This window comes from Lepeophtheirus salmonis, chromosome 3, assembly GCF_016086655.4.
Source record: "Lepeophtheirus salmonis chromosome 3, UVic_Lsal_1.4, whole genome shotgun sequence".
In the NCBI taxonomy this organism is placed as follows: Eukaryota; Metazoa; Arthropoda; class Copepoda; order Siphonostomatoida; family Caligidae; genus Lepeophtheirus; species Lepeophtheirus salmonis.
This window is the reverse complement of record NC_052133.2, coordinates 16812733-16839054: the sequence shown is the minus strand read 5'-3', so window position 1 is coordinate 16839054 and position 26322 is coordinate 16812733. Positions and strand designations below refer to the sequence as shown.

Sequence of the window (26322 nt, the reverse complement as noted above, 5' to 3'; positions counted from 1 at the left end):
GTTTAAGTACATGCTACATGGATAAAACTTAATGCACTCCTTTAGCCCTGCAGTCCAAGAATCCATTTGAGTAAAAAGTAAACAAAAAATATTTTTACATTTAATCTAATGGTTTTTATATAAATACATTTCTTTTTATCTTCGTAAGATGTTGTTTTTGATTAAAAATTCAAATATTCCTTTTAGAGAAAAAAAGTATAAAATTTAATTTAAGATTTTCTGAAAATTTAATTATCCTAGAGGTATTTTTTTTTTGTAAGAAGAAGGAGAGAAAAAAAAATCTTTTTATGACTATATATAGATACAGTATAGTTATTTGTTAAAAATTATAATAAAATTACTTTGCGTTTTATTTATTCATTTTTCTTTTTTTTTAATAGTAATATGTATATATAAAAACCAGAATGATGAGAGTACCCTCTATCCATCAATAAGTGATGTGTTATATATTATATATAGAGTGAATATAAATTTGTAATTGAATCTTATATATATATATGTGTTAGACTGGCACTTAAAATAGCTTTTTTTTCAAAATGTAAGGGAACACAATCCCAAAAAAAAATTTTCCTAAAAAATGAACAAATATAAAGATTGATCCATATTCATAAATGTTTATAGGTTACACATCACATTAATATTTCAGTTTTCTCAATTTCATAGGTGTTTTTTACAGTAAAAAGGTCCATATTTTTATTACATATGTCCGACTTAAGTATAGTACACTAAGTAGTATTCCTTGTGGTTTGGGTATTAATCAAGAAAATCAGAGATTGTATTAGTAAATCCCATAATCATTTAATATCTTTCATGTCTTTTTGTCATGAATAGTTATAGCTGTTAAAAATATGGGCTTAGACGATCACAAGACATATTTTACATGGTGCGGTAATATAACTTCTTTTTTTTAAAGTGCGTGGCAATCAGGTTGTTAAAGTAGTAACGATGTGGGTGTGTCTTCATTGTAGAGGCAATATTCGAAATTTTTCTTGGAAATACAGTCAGTGCCTATCTTGGTATTGAAGCATTGAGGAACGTGCGTTTGCTGTCGAACATAAATATGGCCAATTTAACACATAGACTTTTAGTAGTCTCATTTATGACAATAGGCTCTAATATACAAAAAAAAAAGAAGATTTTTCAATCCGTTTTAATAACTTGAAATTTTCCAAATGATTCGAACTCAAATAACTCCAAGGATAATTATGCTAGAAAGCTAAAAAGTGTACCATCAGATTTGGTGTCAGCAAGAATTCTAATCTAACTTGGATTGTCCAAATAGCATAAATGGAGTAGGATTTATTCTGGAAACCCCAACATTTCAAGTACCTTTGTGGAATGTCCTATTAATCATTATAAAATCAATTAATTAACCACAACTTTGAAATAAGATATGTTGCGAATTAAAAGTTGTATAATTTTGTATTAAATAAGTATCCCTCAAAAATTTCTCGATAAAAAAATCATTCAAAGAGAAAAAAAAAATTAGAAAATCATATGTTATTAAAATACCGTGATTTGATGTATGGACAATGGGAGACTTTACCCAACTGATATGATTTTTAAAACTAAGTAAAACAAAACTCTAAATTGATATAAAATGATATAATTATTTTGTTAATTCTTAAGAAGAAACCTTTAATTATAAAGTACGTTTGCTCATTATTACATTAAGGATTTGTTGGGGAGTAATAAGAGCCCATTCCTAATTGGACCCGGAGTAGATTTGAGGATCGAAGAATGAGTAATTATTTCCTCCCATAGCTCCTGGAAGCTAAGTTAGCATAACGTCCTGACAGCTATCCCCCAGATATTCTATAAAATGTCCATGAGTTAACATGTTAGTTTTCTGTTTCTCCTTTAGGATAGCCAAAGTTAATATTATTTGCAATTATAATAAATCTATTTATTTTCTAAAAATATATATGTCTACATCTTATATGCACGTTATACACGATATAATAATGCCTTGCCTTTTTTATTTTTAAATAACAATTTGAGGGGAAATTATGGGATTTTTCTTGTCAGATTATTCATTTATCTAAAATATTTATATTTTAGATATTGCTCTATTTTAACTTATATCGACAATTTTCACGTAAAAAATGTATTTTTTCAATGAATTTGGAAATTTTGAAGCTCTATGTATGGGCAATCTCTAAACGTTGATCAATATGCCTTAATCTTTTACATTTCTTCATCAAAAATTACATTTTGTTGACTATGCCCTACAATATTTAAAAACAACACACCACCAAAATATAAGAGCCTGTCTAATTTTTTTATAATGTATAACTAATCATAAGAGTATAATCTTCATAAAAGACATTGACGAATGAAGAAGAATCAACCAATGTTGAGTGAATTCCTCATTAAAGATCCTACACAAAAAAGGGAGTGAATATTCTTAGTAGGACATATCTCCTCATTTTCATAAGAAGAGATTCCCCTTGGGAAAAACAAAAGACTTACTCAAAACAACGAATATCTTATGGGAGGAGTATAAAATATATATAAGTTGCCTTCAGTTTGTCCTAAATATTTCTTTAAAAAAAATAAGAATAAAGAATTGACGAATAACTTTATAAATATTACCATAATTTTTTGAGGCTATAGCTTCTAGGAATTGCTTTCCATACATATTTATATTTATGCCTGCAAGTATGTACTTTGTAAAGGGGTATTTGTTTGTATTTTTGCATTTCTGAAACGTATAGTCATCGCCCATTTTTATATAATATTTAGCAAAAGCAAAATTGACTCACTCGAAACCCAAACAAGTGATTTCTATTTTCTTTAAAAGTGGTTGCTTTGTTTTTCCTATTGATTTCTTGGATTATTCTTTTTTATATGTGCATATGAACTTAATTGTACAACTGGTTCTAAAAAGTTAAAATATATTAGCCATTATTTTATGTAATACACACAATCTCATCGAACACTGATGGATACTACCTTGATTCCAAGGATTTGCACAAATCAATGAATATTTTAGTAAAAATATATTAAAAATACAGAATATTAATACCATTATGGATTTATACATGAATTTTTATCATTTTAGTTGATATTTGCGATTGCAAAATGAATGGAATAGTTAAAAAAATCCTACAAAATTAAACATTGTAATTATTATAAAAGTTGACCATTTTACCGGGTTTTTTTCTCTCTATAAATTATTATTATGATAACATAACATGAATAGATCTATCTATTAATTAAAAGTACGTGGAAAGGATAGTTTTTTTTGAAACTTTATAATGCGACGCTGAAATCGACATATTAAGAGATGAAAGGTCTTTGAATCTACAAGGGATCTGAAGGGGAAAATTTCATACCATAAACTAAAAAAAGGCTGGACTTTTCCATGCATAGATTCAATGACAGAACCATAACAAATACTTTATCCATTGGGAACATATATGGAAAAGCACTGGAAGAGAGACAATGTCTCGTGTGTAAAATTGTAATAAAAACGCTAGAACATTTTTTCACACAATGCGAGCATACTCAAGGGATAAGAATTCGAGTGTCATAAGTATGGATCTACATAAAAGCAAATAATTGTCGTTTTATATAACATATATTGGCCCCCATCAAAAGGATATTAATTTGATCATAACAATGTTAACAGAAATACAAGGTTGGGCAATCATGTAATCGGGCTTGCTAGAATTTTCCATCTGATGTATTGCACCGACTACTGGGTAACACAGGCAGATTTTGACAAAAACACGCAACCACTCATAGTCTATGACGTCACTAATGATAGAATTTTCAGCATAATGTATCCTACCGAACGCTGGGAAGGAAAAACAGATTTTGACAAAACACGCAACCACTCATCTACTATGACGTCAATATTAAAGCGTGCTAGAAGTCAAACCTCAGTTGTACAGGCGTTATGGTATAATTATTTATTTCTACTAACCCTAAATCATAATAAAAATGCCGTGCATGCTTTTTAAATGTAGATGTACGAAGACTCCCTAACTGGTAATATTTTGGATTTTGAGTATAAGATTTGTGATATTTATTAAATTAATAGTTCCATGATTTGAACAAAAATTTATTATATTGTGTAATTTGGAAGTTTTACCTTGTATAATGCAGAAAAGTTTATGCCTGAGGAACAATATGTACCTTGGAAGAAAAAAAAAATCTATAAAAATATTTGTATTCGATTCTCTTTTTCAATTTATAACTATCTTACAAATAGAAAAATAGCCTAAGTCGATAAAAGATGAGGAATGGGAGAAAATAATTTGCGGTCGGTGAATAAAACATTCCTTGTTTAGACTTAGGCAGCATTTTATGGGGGGGGGGATATAATGAAATGTGAAGGGAGCCAATCTGGTGTTTTTTGACATACTACCAGCATAATCAAATGGACTTAATAGGTATGACAAAACAATTAATCTAGACTCTAAATCACTCATGTTTCTCACACATTAGACGACGAGGCTTCAGCATATCTACATACATTTGAACATTTACTTCTCCTAGAGCTCTGTATGTATTTCTTCATAATATTTAATCTCTAGAGCTTAATGAGAGTTTTACATGCAAATGAGTTAGAAGTGAGTTATGGAAGAACAACACATTTTCTGGTCTTTTAAGAGTTTATTTATTCATTTTGTATATTTATTTATTAATAAAACATTTCTTGCGCCAGAGTGGGAAGAAAGAAAAGGGAGTTAGTTCCAAGGAGCTTACTTAAGACGTTATAATTTATGAATAAATAAAGAAAATAAATTATATATACAGAAGGGTTTTTGTTTTTTTTCTTCTGTTTTTTCTGTAGTATAAGAGGTGTCATGCCTCAAGGCGGATTGTACAACTCTTTTACCAAGAAATGTACCTTATTCGTCAAGATAATTCAATTCGGTATACAGCAAAGTGTTGAATTAAGGCTGTTACAACTTTAAAAAAAATAAAAACCCTTCATTCCTGGTTAAACTTTAATAACTGAATGTCCTCCGAATCTTAGTCTAGACTTAGAAGTTTATATTTCTTGTGATCTGAGATTTAAGAAACATATACACTACATTTTGTGGGTAGACAATCAAAGCATGGGAATCATTTAAAGAAGTTTCAAAAGAGATAACCCTTAGTTCAAGATGAAACTACAAGCTTTAAGTCCTTCTGATATTAATGTACGGACATGAGATCTGTAATCCTTCTGGAATATATTTAATTAAGTCCTTGGAAAAGGTACAAGCCAGTTCATGTTTCCACAATTGGGGAATTGTAAATTCTACCTCGTCAATCTATACTATAGACGTGGCATTAAGGATGTAATTATGATTAACAGAATTTTAAATAACAAGATAAACCTATATCCCCAACCTAAATGCAAAAAAATGGATACCTTTTTCACACAACGAGATTCTCGAATCATAACACCATCTACCTCCCACAACAAACTGAAAACATTTTTAAAGATAGTTTTTTAATATAAATTGGCTAGTCTATGAAATTCCATATGTCAATTCTTACATAAGGGAAATGAGGCTGACCTCAAGTGATTTAAAGTTTTTGTTTTTTTATATGACATATTTATATACTTATATACGAGTATATATCTTAGACTGGGGAAAAGTAATAACGTATTTCCCCCACTTCTTTCACTAAATACATCTTCTTCATTATTGGTCACATTGGATCATGCGATAAAACGTTGCAAAAGTGTGAGTATCGACTACAAACGCTTTTTGGACGTTATTTCGCTTTGCAAGTTCAGTTGTGAATTATCATGCGTGTAGTATCTCATGGATCAAATTTCATCTGCGAATTGCTGCCAAATCAAGACAAAATCCCTTCATTTCTGAAACAAATTGCGACTTGCGATGGAAAATGGATCACTTGCGTCAATGTCATGCGACATAGATAGTGGTCAAAAGCCAATAAACCGTGGCCAAGCGAGACTTGACTACTTGCAATGTGATGATGTGTGGTTGGTGGGATCTGCAGCAAATAATCTACAATGAGCTGTTCATCTATGGGCACAGGCTCAATTATACTCTCTACTGTGAGCAACTCGACCGTTTGAAGCTGGTAATCGAACAAAAGTGGCCAGCATTGGTGAATAGGAGATGGATCGTGTTTCATCAAGATAACGACAGTCCAAACACATCTTTGATGAAACACCAGGAGTTCAGATGAGAAATATTTTTGCATCTGATATACAGACCGGCCCTGGCAAAAAATGCCTACGACCTCATACTGTCTATGGACAACGCACTGGAGGGTAGAAATTTAGCTTCAATAGAGACCTGTGAAAATTGATTGTTTGATTTTTTTTATCATTAGGGACAATGGTTTCTATGATCAAATGATGTATTATTTACATTTTAGAATTTATTTTTTTTTCACTTTTAAGTTGTTGTTTTTCTTAAATCTTAATAGTCCTACTTTATATTTATTGTTTTTACACATATTTATATATTAATATATTTTACTTGTATTAACTATAACTCGACCATTATTGGCTTTTACTAACGCCACTGATGAAATAAAGCAAACATTAGATTGTGTCGTAAGGACAAGGCTTTGGATTTTGGTATCTCAGGATATATTATATTTTGCGTTTTATTCCTATAAACAAGAAAAAACTTTCAATCGTCCCCCAAAAATAAAAGGAGGTTTTTATTATTAAGATGATAACCATCGCAATTTAAAGAATGTTTGGAAAAAGAACGGCCTAGCTATCATGCCTATAAACGTAGAAAATAATAATTTTTAGAGAGTAACAAATAAATATTTTTTGATTATCTTGTATCATAAAGGCCCTTAAGAAAGCCTTATGACTTTTTAATTATATATCAGATCAATAATAATTTTGCTTACATTTTGGAGGAGAGAAATTGACCCAATTTACCATTTAAATTGCCCTAATATTATTAGTTCTACCAAAATTCTCCCTCCTCTTCTCCTACGCCTATGGGCATGACCTTTTATCAGATAAGCTAGGAGGAGCTATGATGACAAATCTCACTCCTAATCAAACAAGGATATGAGCAAGAAAATTTCTGATGTCGATACTTAATTCTACTCTGAGTACAAAAAGGATTTGCGCTTATATCTCCGTAGCAAACCTTCAAGTTATTTCTTGTGTTTTGTAAGCACACGCATGTTATACTTTCTTAGATATTATCTCCTATTGAATCAAACATTACAATAAGAGATTTGGAAAAAAGCAAAATACTGCTCAGATGGTTAACTACAAAAATAATGCATATAAATCATATTATTTACCAATCTATGAATGCTATAGAATTGGGAGTATGTAGGCAGATCTGATACAACAGTAAATACATTAATATTATCCGTGAAAGCCGAAAGGTATTCTCTGTACTACCTGTGTAAATAAAAATGTATAACGATCTATTAACATATTTTTAACCCATAATAGGCTCGTATATCAGCATGTATCTACAATAAATATTGGTATTGTAGATATTTACTTTTTATAGATAGTAAAGGTTTAGATCCTTTTATTTGTTAGTCAATTTTACATCCAAATACATGGTTCACCATTTTCTCTAATATTGATATTCAATGTATTTCTATTCACTATCTTTATATATAATTTGACATTTTTGTCCCTTGATGGACCACATCAACAATGCTGACATCAGATGAAAACACTATATCAAAACATATTGGCATCGAAATATGATTCGCGGTCCATGACAAGCAAATTTTAGAATGATTTTTGTTTCAGACATATGTGCCCTGTCAACAAAAAAAAAGCAAGCAAGAACGATTTTTCTCAAAATAGAGTATGCATTTCATTTGAATTCTTCATTAAATTAACGTTCTATTTCATATTAATCCTGTGAAGGCATACCCAATCCCACTTAAAGTAGACATAAAGTGATCTTCGCAATGAAAGAATAAAAACTAAGATATTATATGCAAGTGACCAATATAAGTCTCTTTAATCAATTGAAAAATCTAAACTGTAGCTAAAGTCCTTGGACATCTTAACCATCCCACACATTTGAATACAAATTATGGGATCGACTCAAATATACACGAGGGTCGTTTGAAAAGTCCGTCCAAAGCTCAAGAGTTGGCACTACAAGCGTGTATCGAGGTTATGTTTAGTTAGTAGCATCTCTTGAAAGAACAACTTTCAGCCTGATCCGTCGATCTTTTTCTGTTTGGCATTAGTTTGAATAGAGGGATTTTCAAAAAATGGACGAAAAAGAATTTCGTGTCTAGATTAAACATTACTTTATCAAAAGCAAATGGAAGGCATAACGCCTCAGGAGACTACAAAGTAGCTTGACAAACAATAAGGGGACTCTGTTTATACCATTAAAACAGTTTATAATTAGTTTCAAAATTTTGAGAGTGGCCGTATGGGCAACAGTGATTCGGAAGCTTCTGGATGCCCTGTTGAGGTTACTACTCCAGAAATAATCGATAAAATCCATCATATAGTGATCGATGACAAAAGAGTGAAGATCTGTAAATATAGTTAGTGCTATGGGATTTCGAGTTGGAACCCTATTTATATTAATTTTGCAAGCACAACTGCTGGTGCATTGTCGTGAATGACTTATTTGTAAGTTGTGGTGTTTTTCCTGCAGCTGGGTTTGAAACGGTCCAATCAAGATGAATAATATGGACCTATAATAGTTTTAACCTTTTCCAGATAGTCGATGAGGATTATTCCTTGCAAATCTAACAGAAAGTCGCCATAATCTTTCCAGTCGATTCAAACGAATGTCAAACAGAGAGAAATAAACCAATTGGACTGAGAATTGGTGTGTGCTCTTTCAAGAGAGGCTACTAACTAAACATATCCTCGATACATACCAATAGTGCCATCTCTCGGAGCTTTCACAGACCTTTCAAACGACCCTCGTATATATGAATTAAAAAAATATATTAATATATTTTGTTTTTCATGATTTTTTTTATATTGATGCATCACTTGTTTATATGTATATGTACATATTACATGAGTGAAAGATACACGAGGGTACTGGAGTCTACCCAATAACATACAATATGTACAAACATATGTCAAAAATCTTCAACTAGTGAAAGTTTTTATTTATATTTTTTCATTTTTTGAAGCTTTTATTTTTTTATAAAATTTTAAAAGTGTAAAAAAATTATAAATAAAATAAACTTCTCAACAATTTTTTGTTTTGTTTTAAATAAAATATATTTTAACTGATTATACTATATATTATTTTTGTTATTCTATCCCCCTTCCTCTAAATTGAAGAAAATAAGCTTGTATTTATGACTACACAACTTTAATCATTAAATATGCAGAAACAAATTTCTAGCCAACATATTTATTTATACTATGTATGCAGAATAACCATTATTTTTTTCTTATAATTGGTATGAAACTATGATTTATTTTTATTTTTTTTCAAAAAAAACCTATTTTTATTAAAGCTTTTTCTATTTTATGGTTTAAATATAATTGACTTTTTAGCCACGGCACTCTTTTCCAAGAAATGAGTGTAATGGTATTTACACATACTTATAACAATTAAAATGATTTCTCTTCAAATAATGATACTTTGATTTCATTTATTTTATAAATCTACATTGATAAAGCAAGGTATGTCTCTATCAGTGTGTGTATGTATGTATGAACAACAATCAGCAAGGGCTCCCTGATAAATATCCTATACATATTTTTGATCTAAGAAATAATAATGTACGTGTATTAATGAAATATTACATCATATATTATTATTAAATAAATGATATTTAATCCTTAATTATGAAAGTGGAAAAGAACATTTTTTGGTATGTTCTCTGTGGAAAAATACGATGAAAATTAACGCTAATATTACTAAAATTGGACAATGATAATTTTAAAAGTTAAAAAAAAAACTTCCATTTAAGTCATTGCATTTTTCTTGCTGTTTTTATTACATCTTTTTGTATGAATCATTTTCCTAATCTTCATAATGTTAGTGTCCATTTTGATCCTATTTTCCCAGACAGAACATGCTAAAAAATCTTGTTTTCCAGGATCATAACAAAGTGTCCGTAAGGTGGTAATAGTTTACTCGATAGTTCCTAGTTTTTTTTTTGGACATTCCCACAAAAGATGGATTGCCCTCTCAGCCTTCCAGAAACACCACATGGTTTTGGGAAAAAATACACTGGATACTTCTAGAGTGACATAGAGGACTCTATACCTAAACTATATTTTGGCAGAGTTTAAACATGGCTTCTGAAAATATTTCAACAATCATCTGGACATTACGGTTTCTGATTTCCCTTCTATTTGCAACCCATCGCAATGCCACTCATTGCTCTATCAGACTCTTAATGTCTCTAAAAAGACCGTGATATAAAATAAATTTGACCGCTTGGATACTTTAAATAAACTCATGAAGTAGTACAGAGTTAATTCTCTACTACAAAAAACTTAAATTTTACTTTGTTGTCAAATGTCTACTGCTTTTACTCGAATTAGTCTCTGGAACGCCAATTAGTGGATTATCAATTGGCTTCTTTCATAGTGCTGTGAAACACAACAAGATTTATTTTCTCCAATCTTAATGTACAGATATGAAGTCCGTCCAGAAACTATTTGATAGGATTCCTGGAAAGGTATAAGTGAGGTTTTTACGACTTTTTCTTCATTGGCATATAACGGTAACTATCATTGCAAAATGACTTGTCCTCATTAATTTATAACATTCACGCGACAGTAAAAAATATGTAATTACTCTTCATATCTTCATTTTAAACAAAAGGATAAACCTATCTCCCCCATCCTGGATACTAAACAAAGGCTACCTCTTCCATACAACATTACTTTTGTTTCACAAATTCATTTACATCCTACAGCTAAATGTAGACATTTTCAAGCATAGTTTTTATTATCGATCGGGCTAGTCTCTGGAATTCCATACCTGTATATTTTTCTCAAAGAAGTGAGGATGACCTCAAGCGATTTCTAGTTAATTTTTACGGGAAGTGGCATAGGCTTTCCTTTTGTTAGTCTCCTGTAATACTAGTCAAAAGTTTGCAGTTTGATTAGCGCAGAAGCCATATCGTCCAGAGTTCGAATTTCGCCATTTACATTTCACATGAATTTGAGTTATTTTTGCTTTCCCTTAAAACTCTTGTTGTCGTCTTTCCTCTTTTTAATATAGGCAACGAGACCTTGGAGCAGGAGAAGATATGAAACATCTCGTCATAACTCATTCTTGCCTCAAGAAACGTTGACACACAATTTTTTTGACCACCCCCTCAATTCTACTTGGTCGAATAAAGAAATATGTTTCACAAGAATTGATAAATTATTTAGTAAGTCAATTAAACCTTTCCAAAGTTTTATCCACGATTCTTTGGACACGCTACATAATATACGTTCAACTTAATCTATCGATTGTATTCAAATTTATTGGATGAGTTAAGATATCCTGGAATATGAACTATGGACTAGGGTCTTCATTTGACCTATGATCATTTATTTATAATCAAATTGCTAATATATAAATCAACTATATAATATTTCCTGACACAGCTCATTAGCAGTTATGTTAAAAATATTAGTAGTACAATTTTTTCCTAATATTAAAAAATATTTGTTTTGGTATTTTAAAAAATTGCTGATTCGTTTCTAAAACAAGAGCGATCTTAAGATAACGTCTCTGGATGATTGGATAATTAATAATAATTAGTTATTCAAACGAACAAAGGTACATTTTTGGACACAAATAACAAATAAAATATGAAAAGAACTTCTGTACAAATAAAGGGTATAAATATTCACAAAAAAAGAGACCCCAAAAATCTATTCGTATTTTTCTTTACCGTTATTATTAGTATACGATAAAAACCATATTGAAAAAGATTTATTATATGATATATGTATTTATACCCATATAAGTAGTATTTACCCGTATTTATATTACATACAAAATATATATTATTAGAGTGATCAATTTTATTGACAGAAACCTACATTAGTCTTTGGTTATTTTGAGGTTAGAAATTTATAAGTTTACATATAAATGTTTGGTAAGCTGAGGGCAGTTTCAACCTACAGAAGGAAATATACAAATAACTTGTAAGTAGACTTCAAAACATTTCTGAGGTTAGTGGATTAAATTAAGTATGGTAATTTCTACCTATTTATAGGGATGGGATTTTTGTAGAGCGCAATGAGGAGGGGGAAGCGAGACTTATAGTATTAGATAATTAAGATCCTTGTTTGAAGAGATTGATCAATCATTCAAATGATGTCAGTTACAAGAAAAGCAATGGGAAAACTAAAAACATTTTAAATAAAATACTCCACCCCATCAAAATTATTTAAGCCATTTATAGATTTTTAGAAAAAAAATTAACCTTTTGGCAAATGTTTATTATGAAAGTATACTATAAAATGCTGTTGTAAATCTTATCGTTGAAGATTTTCATATGATCTCCATTGACTGTTGCAATGGTTCCCAGACTCTCTACTTATAGGTATGTAAATTACCATTGTAAAAATATAAGTGGTACTCTAACCATGTCTACAGACAAGGGATTACATTTTTAAAATGATGTATTTGATCCCTCGTGCCGCAAACTCTTAATCATCTTTCAATTATCTGATTGCATTGTTATTGTTGATATCATTACTATTTAATGTATTCTGAGAATTTCATTTTTAAAAGAGGGTTAAATCCAGCAAATTCTACGAAAAACCAACCCATTCAGTACCGTACTTTTCTAAATTAGTCATAATTTGTTCTGGTCCAAAAAAATTAATGAAGCGTATCCTAAGACTGTCAAAACTTGAGATTGTTTTTAATGTTTGTATATATTTCTACCAGATATTTTTTTTTCTTTCAAATACACTCTAATTCTGCATATTAATCCGGATCTTTCAGCATGCATCTATTTTTTTTAAACTTTTTACTTGTATTCCTTCGTTACTGAACTAGGATATCACACACAAGATTTATCAAAATGCTTTTCATTTTTTTTTTAATCTATATTTTGTCCCCAAAAATTTTTAGTATTTTCCTGAGACAGTAAATCTTATTAAATACAATTCTTTATTTATATGGATAATGCCTTGTTTATGATTTATTCATAGTAAGCAAATTTTGTCTAGATTCGATGAACTGTTTTTAAACTTTTAATTTATATTAACTGTTTCTTGAGGATTACACCTTAAAATTGTAGAGGCATTTAAACATCATACAACGACTTGATTATAGGGGAAGGTTTTTTATACAGTCTGGGCTTCAAGAACATTGAAACCTCTTTTTTAGGTATTACTGATAGATAGAATGGCATACATTAAGTCCTTCATTGGTAAAAAGTTTTAAACTACAATGAAAAACGCCTATGAGTGTCTTTTCATGTGATATATTGAAGTCAAATTCACAATCCTCAGAATAGGTTTTAAGTTTGAACAACCCTTAAACAAGGTTTTTTTTTTTAATGTGGATCAATGTATCTTTTTTTGTCCCAAGCAAATGAATTTATTAACCCCTGTGTCCTATGATCCTATTAACGTGTTAAGTTTGAGTCCTTTTTATATTTCTAAGGAAGAAAATCATGAATCCTGGACCAAAAAAAACACATTTCATTAATGAACAAAACGTATATTTCGCCAAAATAAAAAAGTGTTTGCAAATAGAGGTTTTCCTGTTTATTAATATCTAATAACTATAATGATAGTTTCTCAACTTCATAACTTATAATTCTAATATTTAAAAATGATAAGGAGATTTTTTCCGTTTATTAAGCAATGAGTATATTTATATTTATGTAGTTAATAGGGTTTCGTGAGGTTTTACATCTACGGGATATTTCTGGTGGGGAGATTTCCTTAATGTTTTCGCACACATATATTCATATATTGGGTTGACAAAAAGAAATTTTGCATTTCCACTCCTTTTTTTTATTAAATTAAGTATATTTTGTTCATTATTGGTCATATTGGATCATACGATAAATTTTTGTCAAGGTGTGAGTGTATACTACAAATGCTTTTTTGGACATTATTAGAATTGGACTGTTCAATCATGAATTATTGTGCGTCGTTTTTGAAGGTCTCAAGGGAAAGAAACTCGCCATATTTAACATTTGTACTACTTGCAAAAGAAAAACATTTCGAAAACAATTATTTTTGTCTTCAGTTCAGCCCTCTACTGTGAACAACTTGACCTTTTGAAGGTGGCTGTCAAAAAAGCGACCAGTGTTAGTGCATAGGAGACATCATCAAGACAACGCCTGGCCCTACACGTATTTGATGAATCACCAAAGATCTGGGAGCTCTTATGTATCCACCCTACAGTCCGTACCTGGCACCTGTCCCTGTCTATGGAAAACGATCTTGGGATCAAAAAAAAATTCCTTAATAGAGGACTGGGAAAATTGAATTCTACTAGTAGGGCATTAGGAAGTTGGACAAGTTCTCGAACAGAATGTAGCATATTTGGCTAAAATTGGGTGATTATAACAATTCTTCTAAAGAATACGAAATTACTTTTTCCCCAACTTTAAAATTTGCCATAAAAAAAGCTTGATTTTTTTCAGTATAATATTTAATTTCCTAATTAAATATTTTCAAAATCAGCAAGAAACATAAAAAAATATGCGTTACAAAATTCCACAATCATAATGTATAAACAGGTCCGATAGAATTACTTATTAAAATAAGTCTAATAATTGACATAGCTATATTTAATTTCGGAGCATTTTCACACAGCCTTACATTACTAATTCATTAAATAACTCATAATAAAATTAAAAGCTATACAGAAAAAATCCATCAAAATCGACCTTTTCTTTGACAGCAAATCGTTTAAAGTTTTACTATCAGGTTAATTTTTTTGTTGTATATATAATAAGAAGCAGTTGAAGAAAATAGGAAAAAATTACAAAGTTCCATTTTTTATCCTCCTCTTAATTTGATTTTTGTACGATTAGGCATATCCTGTAGAAACTTCATTCCCCATAACTTAATAAATATAATTGGTATTACCTTTAATTTGCATTTATAAAATTATTTTATGTTAAAATATGACTCTGAATCTTTACTATTAGGATTTAAAAAAAAGGATTTACGGCCAAAACTATTGCATTTATAGGTTATAATGGTCATTTTCGTGTTTTACCGCTTATTTAACATCGGTTTTAGGGGCAGGGGTTCCATGACCTAAATTTTAATGCATAGCGTTATTAATACCTTTAATACTTTTGGAGGACCCCTTTCCATTCCTCAAGACATCCATCATACACAAGTATTAAATACATTGCAAAAGTGTTATTTTTCTCTTTCCTGCATATACATTTCACAGCACCAATACTTTTTTTGCCGGTTAGGGTACCAAAATATATATCGGTATTTATATCATTTTCGATACTTTTTAAACTAAAAAGTATAGAGCAAAACATTTGCTGTGACGCGCTCAAGTGCAGGGTCATTATCATCACTTTTTTTCTTGGAAGTATACACGGCCTGACTTATGAAGAAAGGATCTGGTTTTTTTTCTGAAGAAGGGAACTTGGGACAACATACACATTTTTTTTATAAGTGCGGAGAGACAAGCAAAATATGGGATCATTTGACCCCAGTAATATATGTGAAACCTAATTTTTTTTTTTATAGATTGAAGAGTTCTGTTTTATTTTTAACGGCCAGAAATATAATTCAGTTATTTATCATTACCGAATTGCAGACTATTTTATGTAAGTTTAGATGAACACAAACCCCATTCTCAGATAGTTTAATTTTATCAACTGAGACAATAATAAATGGATTCACATAAGAATATGAAGTAAGTGAAAAATATGCGGTTGTACATGCATACCAAAAGAACGATGCCATTAAAGGGGATATTCATGCACTTACAGGTACAACCGGGAGCTGTTTCGAGGGGGAATAGCTCATAAATTGGTTGACTGTTTTATTTTCTTATTTGGTTTATTTAAATCTCCTTTTTGTGACGTCATTGGTGGACCAATATTATTTTTTAAACGTATTGTCACTATATCTACCGCTTCTAAAGGCAATATAATATTGTTTTAAATGCCTCAGTATCCCGGTACTCCCAGAATAGAACCGGTATATTGAACACCTCAAGTATGAATATAAAGCTACATACTAAGCGATGATTCCAGTAATTTTAGTTTTGTTCTTATTTTTAGGAAAAAGCTTTTTCTTTTTTTTTTGATTGAATGTACCATTAAGGAAGTATATTAAATGCAAGTTTGCTATACATATTATAAGAAACAATGCGAAGAAAAAATGCATATTAGTCTCGTGTTGTTCAAGAAAATAAATTGACGAAATTCCTAAGTAAATAAATATAGTTGCTTTTATCATCAAAGGCAAATGAGTTCTTGGGGAAGTTTTGTTGCAAAGGGGCCATTTTAAGATAAACTACTTTGCATACATAAATTCATCACATAAGAGTTTTTAATAGAAAGAAATATGTAGGCCGTTAACACAAAAGCTAGCTACCATTTTAAAAATAATTATCTATTACTAGTGCGTGAAAGTATTACTTAGTTGAGCAATACGGAACTTATTACTAGAGTTCACATGTTTGTAATGTAAAAAAAAGTTAGAAATGGAAAAGCGGTTGTTGCCCGTGCTTTTTACTCTTTTTTACTTCTCCCTCTGAAGTAAGCATTCTCTCCTATCTTTGTTGTAAATTGTTTTAATAATGCATAATAAAATTAATATGAAGGAATTTAAATATATTTATTTTATTTACAATGAACGAATATTATTTAAACGTAGAAAGTTCTTCTCTTTAAAGCAGTAATTCATTTATACCCCAAAAAATCATATAACAGGCAGCTCATATAAACAATGTTATTAAATAAGTAGTACCATATGTCTCACTCTCGCCTTCTCCTTTTACTCTTTTTTCCTTACAAAAATGTCAACTCTACCGATTATTTACTCTATTCAAAATTAATATATATCCCCTATCAACACAAAAGCAAGCTAGATTTATTTTTAAATTTTAGATTACATTTGTATTCTTCGACAAATAATCATGGTCCATTTTTAGGAATAAATTATTCTGAGAAATCCTTTGAAGGCGCTGCAAATTAAACTTAAATTAGCAAACATACATGCATTTGAAAGACAATGTCAAGGATAAATACATGGAGTTGTTCTTTGTTCATGATTTGATAGTTGGTGCTGCTATTAATTTCTTCATTATGAAGCCTTAAACTATAATATAGATTCTTGGGTATTCCAATGGATCCCAGAAATTTGAAAATGAAGCCTTTAATTGGACAAAATATGTCTATGTTTTTGTTTGTGATTGTTATAGTGTTAGTTAACTACTATCGATCCTTTTTTTTTTTTTTAAATTAACTCATACGGATGCTTTAATTTGAACTAACAACTCTTTGAATCAGGAGATAATTATGAATAATTCAACTTCAATCCCTTTGCCCTCTTGAATATAAGTACAATACAACAAGGTTCATTTAATTAACTATAAATTCCTATTTTTATAAGAAGTTATTAATAATGATTATACTAGAAAAGCTAGGATTAGTAAACCATTGCATGACATACTACTTAGATCCATGGAAATGATAGGATTACTTCATCGATTTAACGGAGAGGCATTAAATGTACATGAGCTAAGAGTATGGAATTTTTTCTTTTTTTTGTTAAATTAACAAAATCGATAGTAAAAATAAGTATATTAGAACGAATGGGGGATATAGTTTACAACTTAGCCCGCACATCGTATTATCTCTTTTATCTCCAAATTTGGAGACAGTGTAAGTAGAAAGTTGAAATTTCATCATTGCAGCCTTTTAATAATAAGGAAAGAACTTTGTTAATAAAGCAAAGTGAATTTTATATTGTAGGAGATTGAGAGAGATGGATTTACAGTCTACGACTCCCAGACAAGGTATTTCTTAAAGTTTTATATGATCATGGATCATGATCAATACACCAAAGAGCCATGATACATGCATTATGAGTATAAGCCAATAAAAAGCGATCCACAACACCTAATTGGTCATTGCAAGCCATGCATAAAATATTTCTTGTTTGTATGTAAAAATAAAAGAAACGGAAAATTGGAAAATTAATGTAAATAATTTTGGAAATAGAGCCGCTTAGCTGTCAGGATGTTTTACAGATCAGCTGCCGTTAGAAGAAGGAAATAAAGACAAATCCCACTGCTTATATGGCAATGATATAGGCAGGAATTACTCCGATGGGGATCCTCAATTCTACCCCGACTTGAAAAAAGATGTTCACTTATAATTCCTGAGAAAAATTATCATTGGTTTTTCCTGTCTTTTATGTTCACACGTACTAGTTATTACTTTATACGTAGATGTTCCGTCTTCGAGAAACAAAACAATAATGATATCAGCTTTAGAAAATAAAAGAGCCTCTTCAAAGCGCAGTTTTATGTATCACATTTGGGCATCCATAAGTTCACATATGGACTATGAATCCGCTTCCTGATACTTCATAATAGACAAACTACATTAATGATGCCTTCCACTTATTTTCAAGATCCACTTAAGTGCATATTGTCCGAATTATCCAAATAGTCAAAATTCTTCTCTTCCTACGACAAAAATATATAGTTTCGTCGCTTCGCTAAATTATTGAAAGGTTGTGATGATTAAATTTCAACTTTCCACTGACGCTGTCTTACAACTTCGAAATAAAAAAAGAAAGTATGAAGTGGCGACAAAATTGTAAGCCATATCCAAGAAGGAGCACATTTCATTTTTACCTCTGTTACACAATTTCAGAAACTCATCAAAATATTTGATAATTTTTTCCTTTTTTTTTTCCGATTGTTGTGAACTTTCTTTGAAGCAAACTCATCACTTTTCTTTTACATACATAGAAGGTGTTTTTATACAAGAACACAATTTTCTTATTCCCCACTGTTGTATAAAAATACCTGGGATTGACAGGAACTTGGTTAACAAGTGATGTGAACTAAAAGGGTTTGTTTGAAATGTTGATATTTGTAATACCTATTTTTGTCAGCTGTTGATTTGTCTATTCTTGTCTAGTTATTTTATTATTTATTTGTATTTATAAACATTTCCTCTAAAAGGGAAAGAAAAAAGGCACAAAATCATTCCGTAGTTCCATACAAAGACAATTCTTCAGAAATCGAGAATGAATCTTCATTTAAAAGAGGAAAAAGAGCTAAACAACAGCAAACTTTAGTTCATCAACTGAACGTTCAAAACACTTATAAGGGGCATGACACGTCGTTATCTGTGTTCTATCACCCAACCTCTTCTCCAAAAAAGAAACATAAAAAAGGCCGTAATCATCTATTAGTTAGCCAAATAAGTAAATTAACCAACCTTTATATATCACTTAACTAATCTTTAAAATGAATTACATAAATATATCCCATAATATTAAATTCCTACAAAGTATATTATTCGATATTATATTATGATATTGCTCAGAAAAAATATGTTGTTTGAAGCGTAGCTAAACATTTGTATTTATATCTAATAGCCCGAATAATTTCACAGAAATAATAAATGGTTAATAAACAAGAAATTGGGTTATTGTCCTTTTGGTAACGAAGCTTAAGTTCAATATAAGTTGTTACTTTCCATATTTATTACAAAGAATAGATTATAAAATAGTCACAAAGTGCATGTTCTGATAAAATGGACAAATTTCCAAAAAATCTTGATTAAATTCAATCGAATGGCTTTAAAAGTTAAAAATAAATAAAAAAAGACTTAACATCTGAATTGAATACTACTTTATTCCAATGATAAACAGTGATATTTCAAATAAATCAAGTCATATTTTATTTTATTTTGAAAAATCAATTTTTTGGTTAATTTTGATTATCTAGTACTTATTTAATACAAAAGATGTTCGCAATCACAGGGTGTACTGTACCAATTACATTATTAATTAAGTATAAATATTTTATTAACAAATTTGATATTCCATTTTTTATAAATTCATGAATGTAATTCCAAAAGATCCGTTTATTTTTTTTTACTGTCTCCTTTCTATCAAAAAATATCAAACAATATTTTTTTCTAAGACTTTAGGAATTGGAAAACTTTTCTTTATTATTAACAAAGATAAACTTTGAACTCGAAAAGACCCTTGAAAAGTAGGGAGGCGATGATATTACATATACAAATCTATGTAGTTCATTTGTTGAATGAGGAAGGTTTAAGAGATACGTCTCCACCCATTTCAAGAGGGGGTTTCTCTATTTCTATTTGGAAGGGAGAGGTTTTTAATCATTGTCAATCTTGCCTTTTATTTCAACATTCTCTTTTGTATTATTGAGATATTATGTATCCTCGTATGTATGTACAAATATTGTATATTATTCATGGGCGGAATTTTAATTTATATAAAATATGCACATACATTAAATAAGGGTAACTCTTGTACTATAAAGTCACGCAACCTTCTAATTCTTATAATATGAGTTGTAGAAATAAATACATTATTTGTCTTATAGAAGGCTATAGTAATGTGTATCTCGGGTTGTATAAGTGTGATTGGTTTCTACTAGATACTGCTAAAAAGATAAGATTTGTAATAAAAAAACTTCGTAAACAGTTTTGTGATAGTTTCACTCAGTATTGTTCGAGGATGCATCAAAAATGGACACCAACAAAGATCAAATACGACATGTTTTATCTTTTTTCTTCGATAAAGGCAAAAATGCAAGCAAATTTCGTGGATTCTGTTCAAGTAATTTTAATGTCAAAGATACACTACGCTCTGGAAGGCCAATTGTCAAAAATGTTCATAAAATAATGGAAATCGTCGTGTCCGACCCTCATGTAAGCTCTGTTTTGATTGCCAAGGAGATAAACACTAATTTTATTTATGTATTTCGACCAGCGGTGATAAAAAAGCCTATATATAACATCTTATATTTAATGCTTATAAAATATAAGAATTATCATTCTTTATAAAAGTGAATCATTTAAAATACAAATATATATATTTTTTTTTAAATAACGTGACATTGCAACCCAAAAACAACATAATAAAGTAAAGCAGAAATGTAAAGATTGTATATACGTGTCCCACAAAAAAAGAATTAAGTCAAAATCACTTGAGGTCAACCTCACTTCCCTGGCCAATGCAAAAAGGTATTGTAGTGCAAAGACTTTTCGTTCTGTAAAAGAACCTATGTTTAAAGATGTCAATCTTTGGTTTTGATAGGTAGATGGTATTGAGAGTCTCATTTTGTGGAAGAGATTACCTTTATTGAGTATCCAGAGTGGGAAGATAGGTTTACCATTTTGTTTAAAATTGAGTGGAGTGTATCTTTAATAGAACGCCCATGAGACAAAGTGATGAGGCCTAGTCTTTTGATTTTGCATTCACGGATCTCCTTATCTCCCAATGACGCAAAAAATGACACAAATTGAACAAAAAAACCATTAGAAATAAGGGATATATGTTTACTACACCGAATATTAGAGTATTCGGTCTTCCCGAGAATATTTTCTACTGAAAGGCATCAATAAAACCCTGTTTGCAAATTTCATTTGTCTTATTTTATTTTTGATATGGAAGTGTTTAATGGATGTGTTTTAAGGATTAAAAATTGGCATGGTGTTCAAAATCAGCTAGTTTTAGTTGTTTTGTAAAAATACAACCATATTCAAAATCTTGTGGTGTATAATATCCCAGTTCCCTAACAGAGGATATAGTTAAAGATAAAGACTAAAGGAAATAATACTATTTAGATACATTGTTTGACGAATAAATACAATGATTTTTAATATATTGCAAAATGGTAACACTCCTTAAGAATATCTAATCTATGCCAATATTTCAAAAAAAAAATCGGGGACGTTGTTTTAACAAACATGGGCAGTATAGCCCTGTTTTAAATGTATCACAGTACCATCTCGGCATCACTATGATACTGACATACAGAACAACATTGTATCAATATAGTAAATTACATATAGCTTGGTTATATGGTAAAACATTTTTTCTATAAAAAAGTATATATTAATTATCGTTTTTTTATCTAGATAATAATAAAATAATTAGATATTCTATTCATTCAATTAATCCCAATTTCTTTATTATACTAATACTAGATTATTAATATTGTTAATACTATTTATTGAATTTGCTCTTTAATATAGTGAGCCCCTAATTATAGACGGTTGTAGTATCTATATATAAAATATGACACAATAAAGTGATAAAATAACTCATGGAGTATGTTGCTCGTAATTCAGAGATTTCTCTCCTGGGAACATCCTCTGAAAATGGAGAGTAAAAGAGAGAGGGGATTCAGAAGCTATCAAATAAATAAACTGAAGGAAGGAAAATGCAGTCCATTGGACTCAATTGCTCAAGAAATAAGGTTATGTGAGTGTCCTAGAAAAATATCGATGAAAAAGTAAGGTAAATGATATATGAATTGGTTTTGGAGTATACCTATCCTATTAGGAGTGTTATTTGCTTAAAGTCTTTAGAGTAAAAGGGACACATTGTAAATATATATGGGGTGAGAACAAAAACTTTACACAGTTTGCATTTTATTACTCTTGAATAACACAACTCAATATTCATCTCAAGGTGTGTTCAAATTTAGATTACGAACTACCAGAGCTCATAAGTGAGTAAAGTGGAACTTGGGAACGAGATACCAGGATCGAAACAATAAAGATATCCATTGAATATGAGAAGATAATTTTAATATTTCAAATATAATAAATAATTATGAAATTGGCATTGAAATCGTAATAATTTATGACCATTTTTGCTAGTACATCCCCATAAAAATGGAATCACTTAAAAATTCAAAATTGAACAAAAAACATTGATGGTGGATATTTTTTTAAATTAAACATTGAATATTTTTCTATAAAATAAGCTATGATATTCCTTAGCACTATGAGTGATGAATAAGTTATTATAAGGTCACCATAACAAGGGAAATATATTCAGTGCAGATCCAGATACAGAATCAATAAAAACAGTTTTATTAATCGTACTTTTAATTTGGTGATTGTCTTAAGGGTAAAAAATTGACTACAAACAATAAAAGTCCGGAATTACAAAACCCCAAATATTTCATAATTCAGACCACTGAGAGAAGAACTGAGATCCATTTTTGATTCGGCACTCAAAGATATTTTCCATTATTGGCTTCAATTAATAAATTTCGCCCTCTAATTGATCCCTTGAGTAATTTATAATATTTGTCACAAAAATATTGTTTATTTTATATAAAACTATCTCCAGTAGCTATTTATCTGCTCAATTCTGTCAAAATCGGTTGCTTCTATGTTAGGGACGCCCAACAAGGAGGGACAGGGTTCCATGTTAATCCTACTTTTTTGGAATTTACAATTATTCTTATGATAAGGTGAACATAAATGGATTCCCCCAAAAAAAAAAAAATGTGGTCCAATTAAGTTTATTTTTAGGGGGAGTGGGAAAATATTTTACAGTTTATCAAATTTAAGTTTAAATTATTTGATTTTCGTTTATTATCTTAGATTTTTTTGATTGGAACGGCGTAGCTCAAGGGACAACGTGCTTAGGAGAAAAATTATTTCAAATACTCGGCCGCTCTTAGAGAAGAAAATGTACACAATGATATGGGCCTTTAAAGGCCGTTTATAGGTCAGATGGAGTAATTATAGTACTATTATGCTTACTTATACATGATCAGTTCAACTCCAACTGACTCATTAAATGAACATTAATAAAATTAAACAATTACAACTATTTTTATTTTTGATAACTTGGCTTTTTTTTTAAATATTATATATACATATATATAGAATATTCCTATTTTATATAAAAAGGGGAGACAGAACGTATTTTATCGCACAAGCAAATAATTTTTTTAAATCCTGAAAATCATTTTGATCCACAAAAATTGGACATTGAAGTAACTTATAAAAAATTGCGGGACAGGATGTAAAATGAGGTGTTTGGGGAAATTATGACGCTAGGTCAGCAAAGAAATTGCAGTAAAACAAGGTTTTTTTTGGTTTTTTTAAGCGAAAGTCGTTATTTCTCCACTTATTAAAACAGTGCAAAGAGCCTGTCATGACAATAACGCACTTATGGAAAGAGATGTTTGGCTTACAGATGAAGTCTGGAGGCTTTTTAATTATAGCCTGGACAAAAGTTGTCTAAAATTGACTCCTCACTTCCATGACGTTCTCTACATGCCTTTATATCAACATGCGGCACAAAAATGACAACCAAGAGTGTCAGTAGTTATTAAAATGTTTTGTATTTAGAAGATGTAATAAAAAAGAAACCGACAATTAACATGCTAAACCTGACAATTTGAAAATTTGGAAAGCTGATTAGCTGTCATTATGTTTCATAATACGATATAATCGGCTGTGACAAATATTTGATATTTTTAGCCAAGAAGGATGAGGGATTGCTCCATCCCGCTCAAAGATTACATTGTCATTGGGCAAGTTAATTTTACATTATAATCCCTGTCTAGCCACTCCAAGTTGCTTCGAAATATTAGTTAGATTGTAAAACGCACTCTCAACTTGTGATCTATAGTCAGTCATCTTATTATGATGTCATCCTTAGCTCAATTTTAAAATAATACATGTTTACATACAACAGACATTATGTCGCACCAGAATTTTTAACATTAGTGCTCTTTACAACTTCATAATTTTAAATTGTATGTGTAGGTAAATTTTTAGCCTCCACCTGGTATACAATATATGTACATAAAGTACCTACATATAATATGAACGAGGTGCAAATAACTTTCACATCTATTTATATAACGCTTGGTTTTCTCCTCTCTTTATTTATTCTTCTTTCTTTTGCCGAATATTATTTTTATTTAATTTATAATGCCTCAAGATATTTGACTAAGCTGTAGAAATATCCAAATAATATATTTAGGTATAGGATTGCATAAAAATAAATATTAATAAATCGTCCTACCTTGTGTTTGATGAAACGACTCATCTCTCATCCCATCCACACGAATCCCTTCGGACTCTCCCCCCTTTCCTCCTGGAGATGCAGATGATGATCCGGGAGTCTTTCGAAGGAGAAGGCTTACATTTAAGCTAAAACTAGCTAAAAGTCCAATGTAGAGTAAAACAATGACCAGTAAATACCAACGACGCGTCCAATGACTCCTTTCACCGCTTGATCCGTTCCCTCCATTAACACCAGTGGGAGGTACATGTGGAAGGACCCCGCCCATTACTATCATAGGACTGTTTTGTGGGCTGGAAGAAGATCCTCTACGCAAAAGTCCTTCTTCACCTCCTCCCCGATTTCCCTGCATTTCCTCATCATGGTCCTTGAGACGACCTGAGCGTGGGAGTGTGCTCCGCATACTGATAGTTCCGGATGAGGAAGGGAGTGTGTCCACAAGGGAAGAGGAGGTTCCATTTGTTGCTGATGGGTGAAGGGGATGGTGGGGTGGGAAGTCTAGGGGAGACATTTCGTCGAGGTTTCGATCCCGATCGCGGATATCCGCCCATAGATTTGGCTCCGGGATCATTGCGGCGGATATCCTTTGAAGTAGACTTATATTGTTTCTACTTCCCGGGAGTAGCCAGAAGTAGCGGTTTAGTGCCAGATTGTTGATCCTGATCCACTTACCAAAAGCATTAAGCCTTAAAATGGGAAAGAGATTATTGATTCACTATTTGAACTTGGGGCCACACTAATTCGAACACTGCTCAACAATTTGTGGTTGACTGCAAGACTCATAAAGTAGAATGGAAGGAGTAAATAACTATCCTTTTCGGCTTGAATGCTTAAAAAGGGAAAAAAGGCGTATAAAGTCTCTTTGACTTTCTAAAACAAACTGACGCTACAAAATGAATATCTATAAAAGCAAAAATAAATAAAAAAGAGATTCGTATTTTTTTTTTTTTTTTTTTTTGAAGGAGCGAGTCGGAGAAGGAGAAAAATGATATAAACGGCGTTGTTCTCATGTGAAAGCCGGCAAAAAATTATATATATAAAACGTAGCAAAGAGAAGAATCTTCAAAATCAACCCCACTTATCAAAGAGTCCTTGAAATGTGACGTCTATTATCTGTTTACGACGCATGCAACGGCAATAACATATTACAACTCATTGAATACACTGAATAACATTCAATACAAAGTCATTGATTAGATCAAATTCCAATCAATTTTTATTCCTTTGATTCAACTACAATATGAATAACAAGAATGAAAGAAAGAATAAAGTTTAAATTGAATAAACAAAGTTGAGACACAAATACAAATTGTTTAATGATTAAATTTTTCCAGCTATAGGAACATTGAAAATATATAAACATCCAATAAAATTAAACGAGAAAAGTT

At 30.5% G+C, this 26322-nt stretch overlaps 1 protein-coding gene across 1 annotated transcript in view; it reads right to left on the bottom strand.

Annotated features, from left to right (window-relative positions):
- LOC121114025 (uncharacterized) overlaps positions 1 to 25915 on the bottom strand; it is a 240451-nt gene extending 214536 nt beyond the window's left edge. The window contains exon 1 of the mRNA XM_040707840.2: positions 24935 to 25915. Within this exon, the coding sequence (XP_040563774.2) occupies positions 24935 to 25505 (571 nt within the window). The 5' untranslated portion in view covers positions 25506 to 25915. The remainder of the gene's footprint in view (positions 1 to 24934) is intronic.
- Positions 25916 to 26322: the final 407 nt, after the last annotated feature.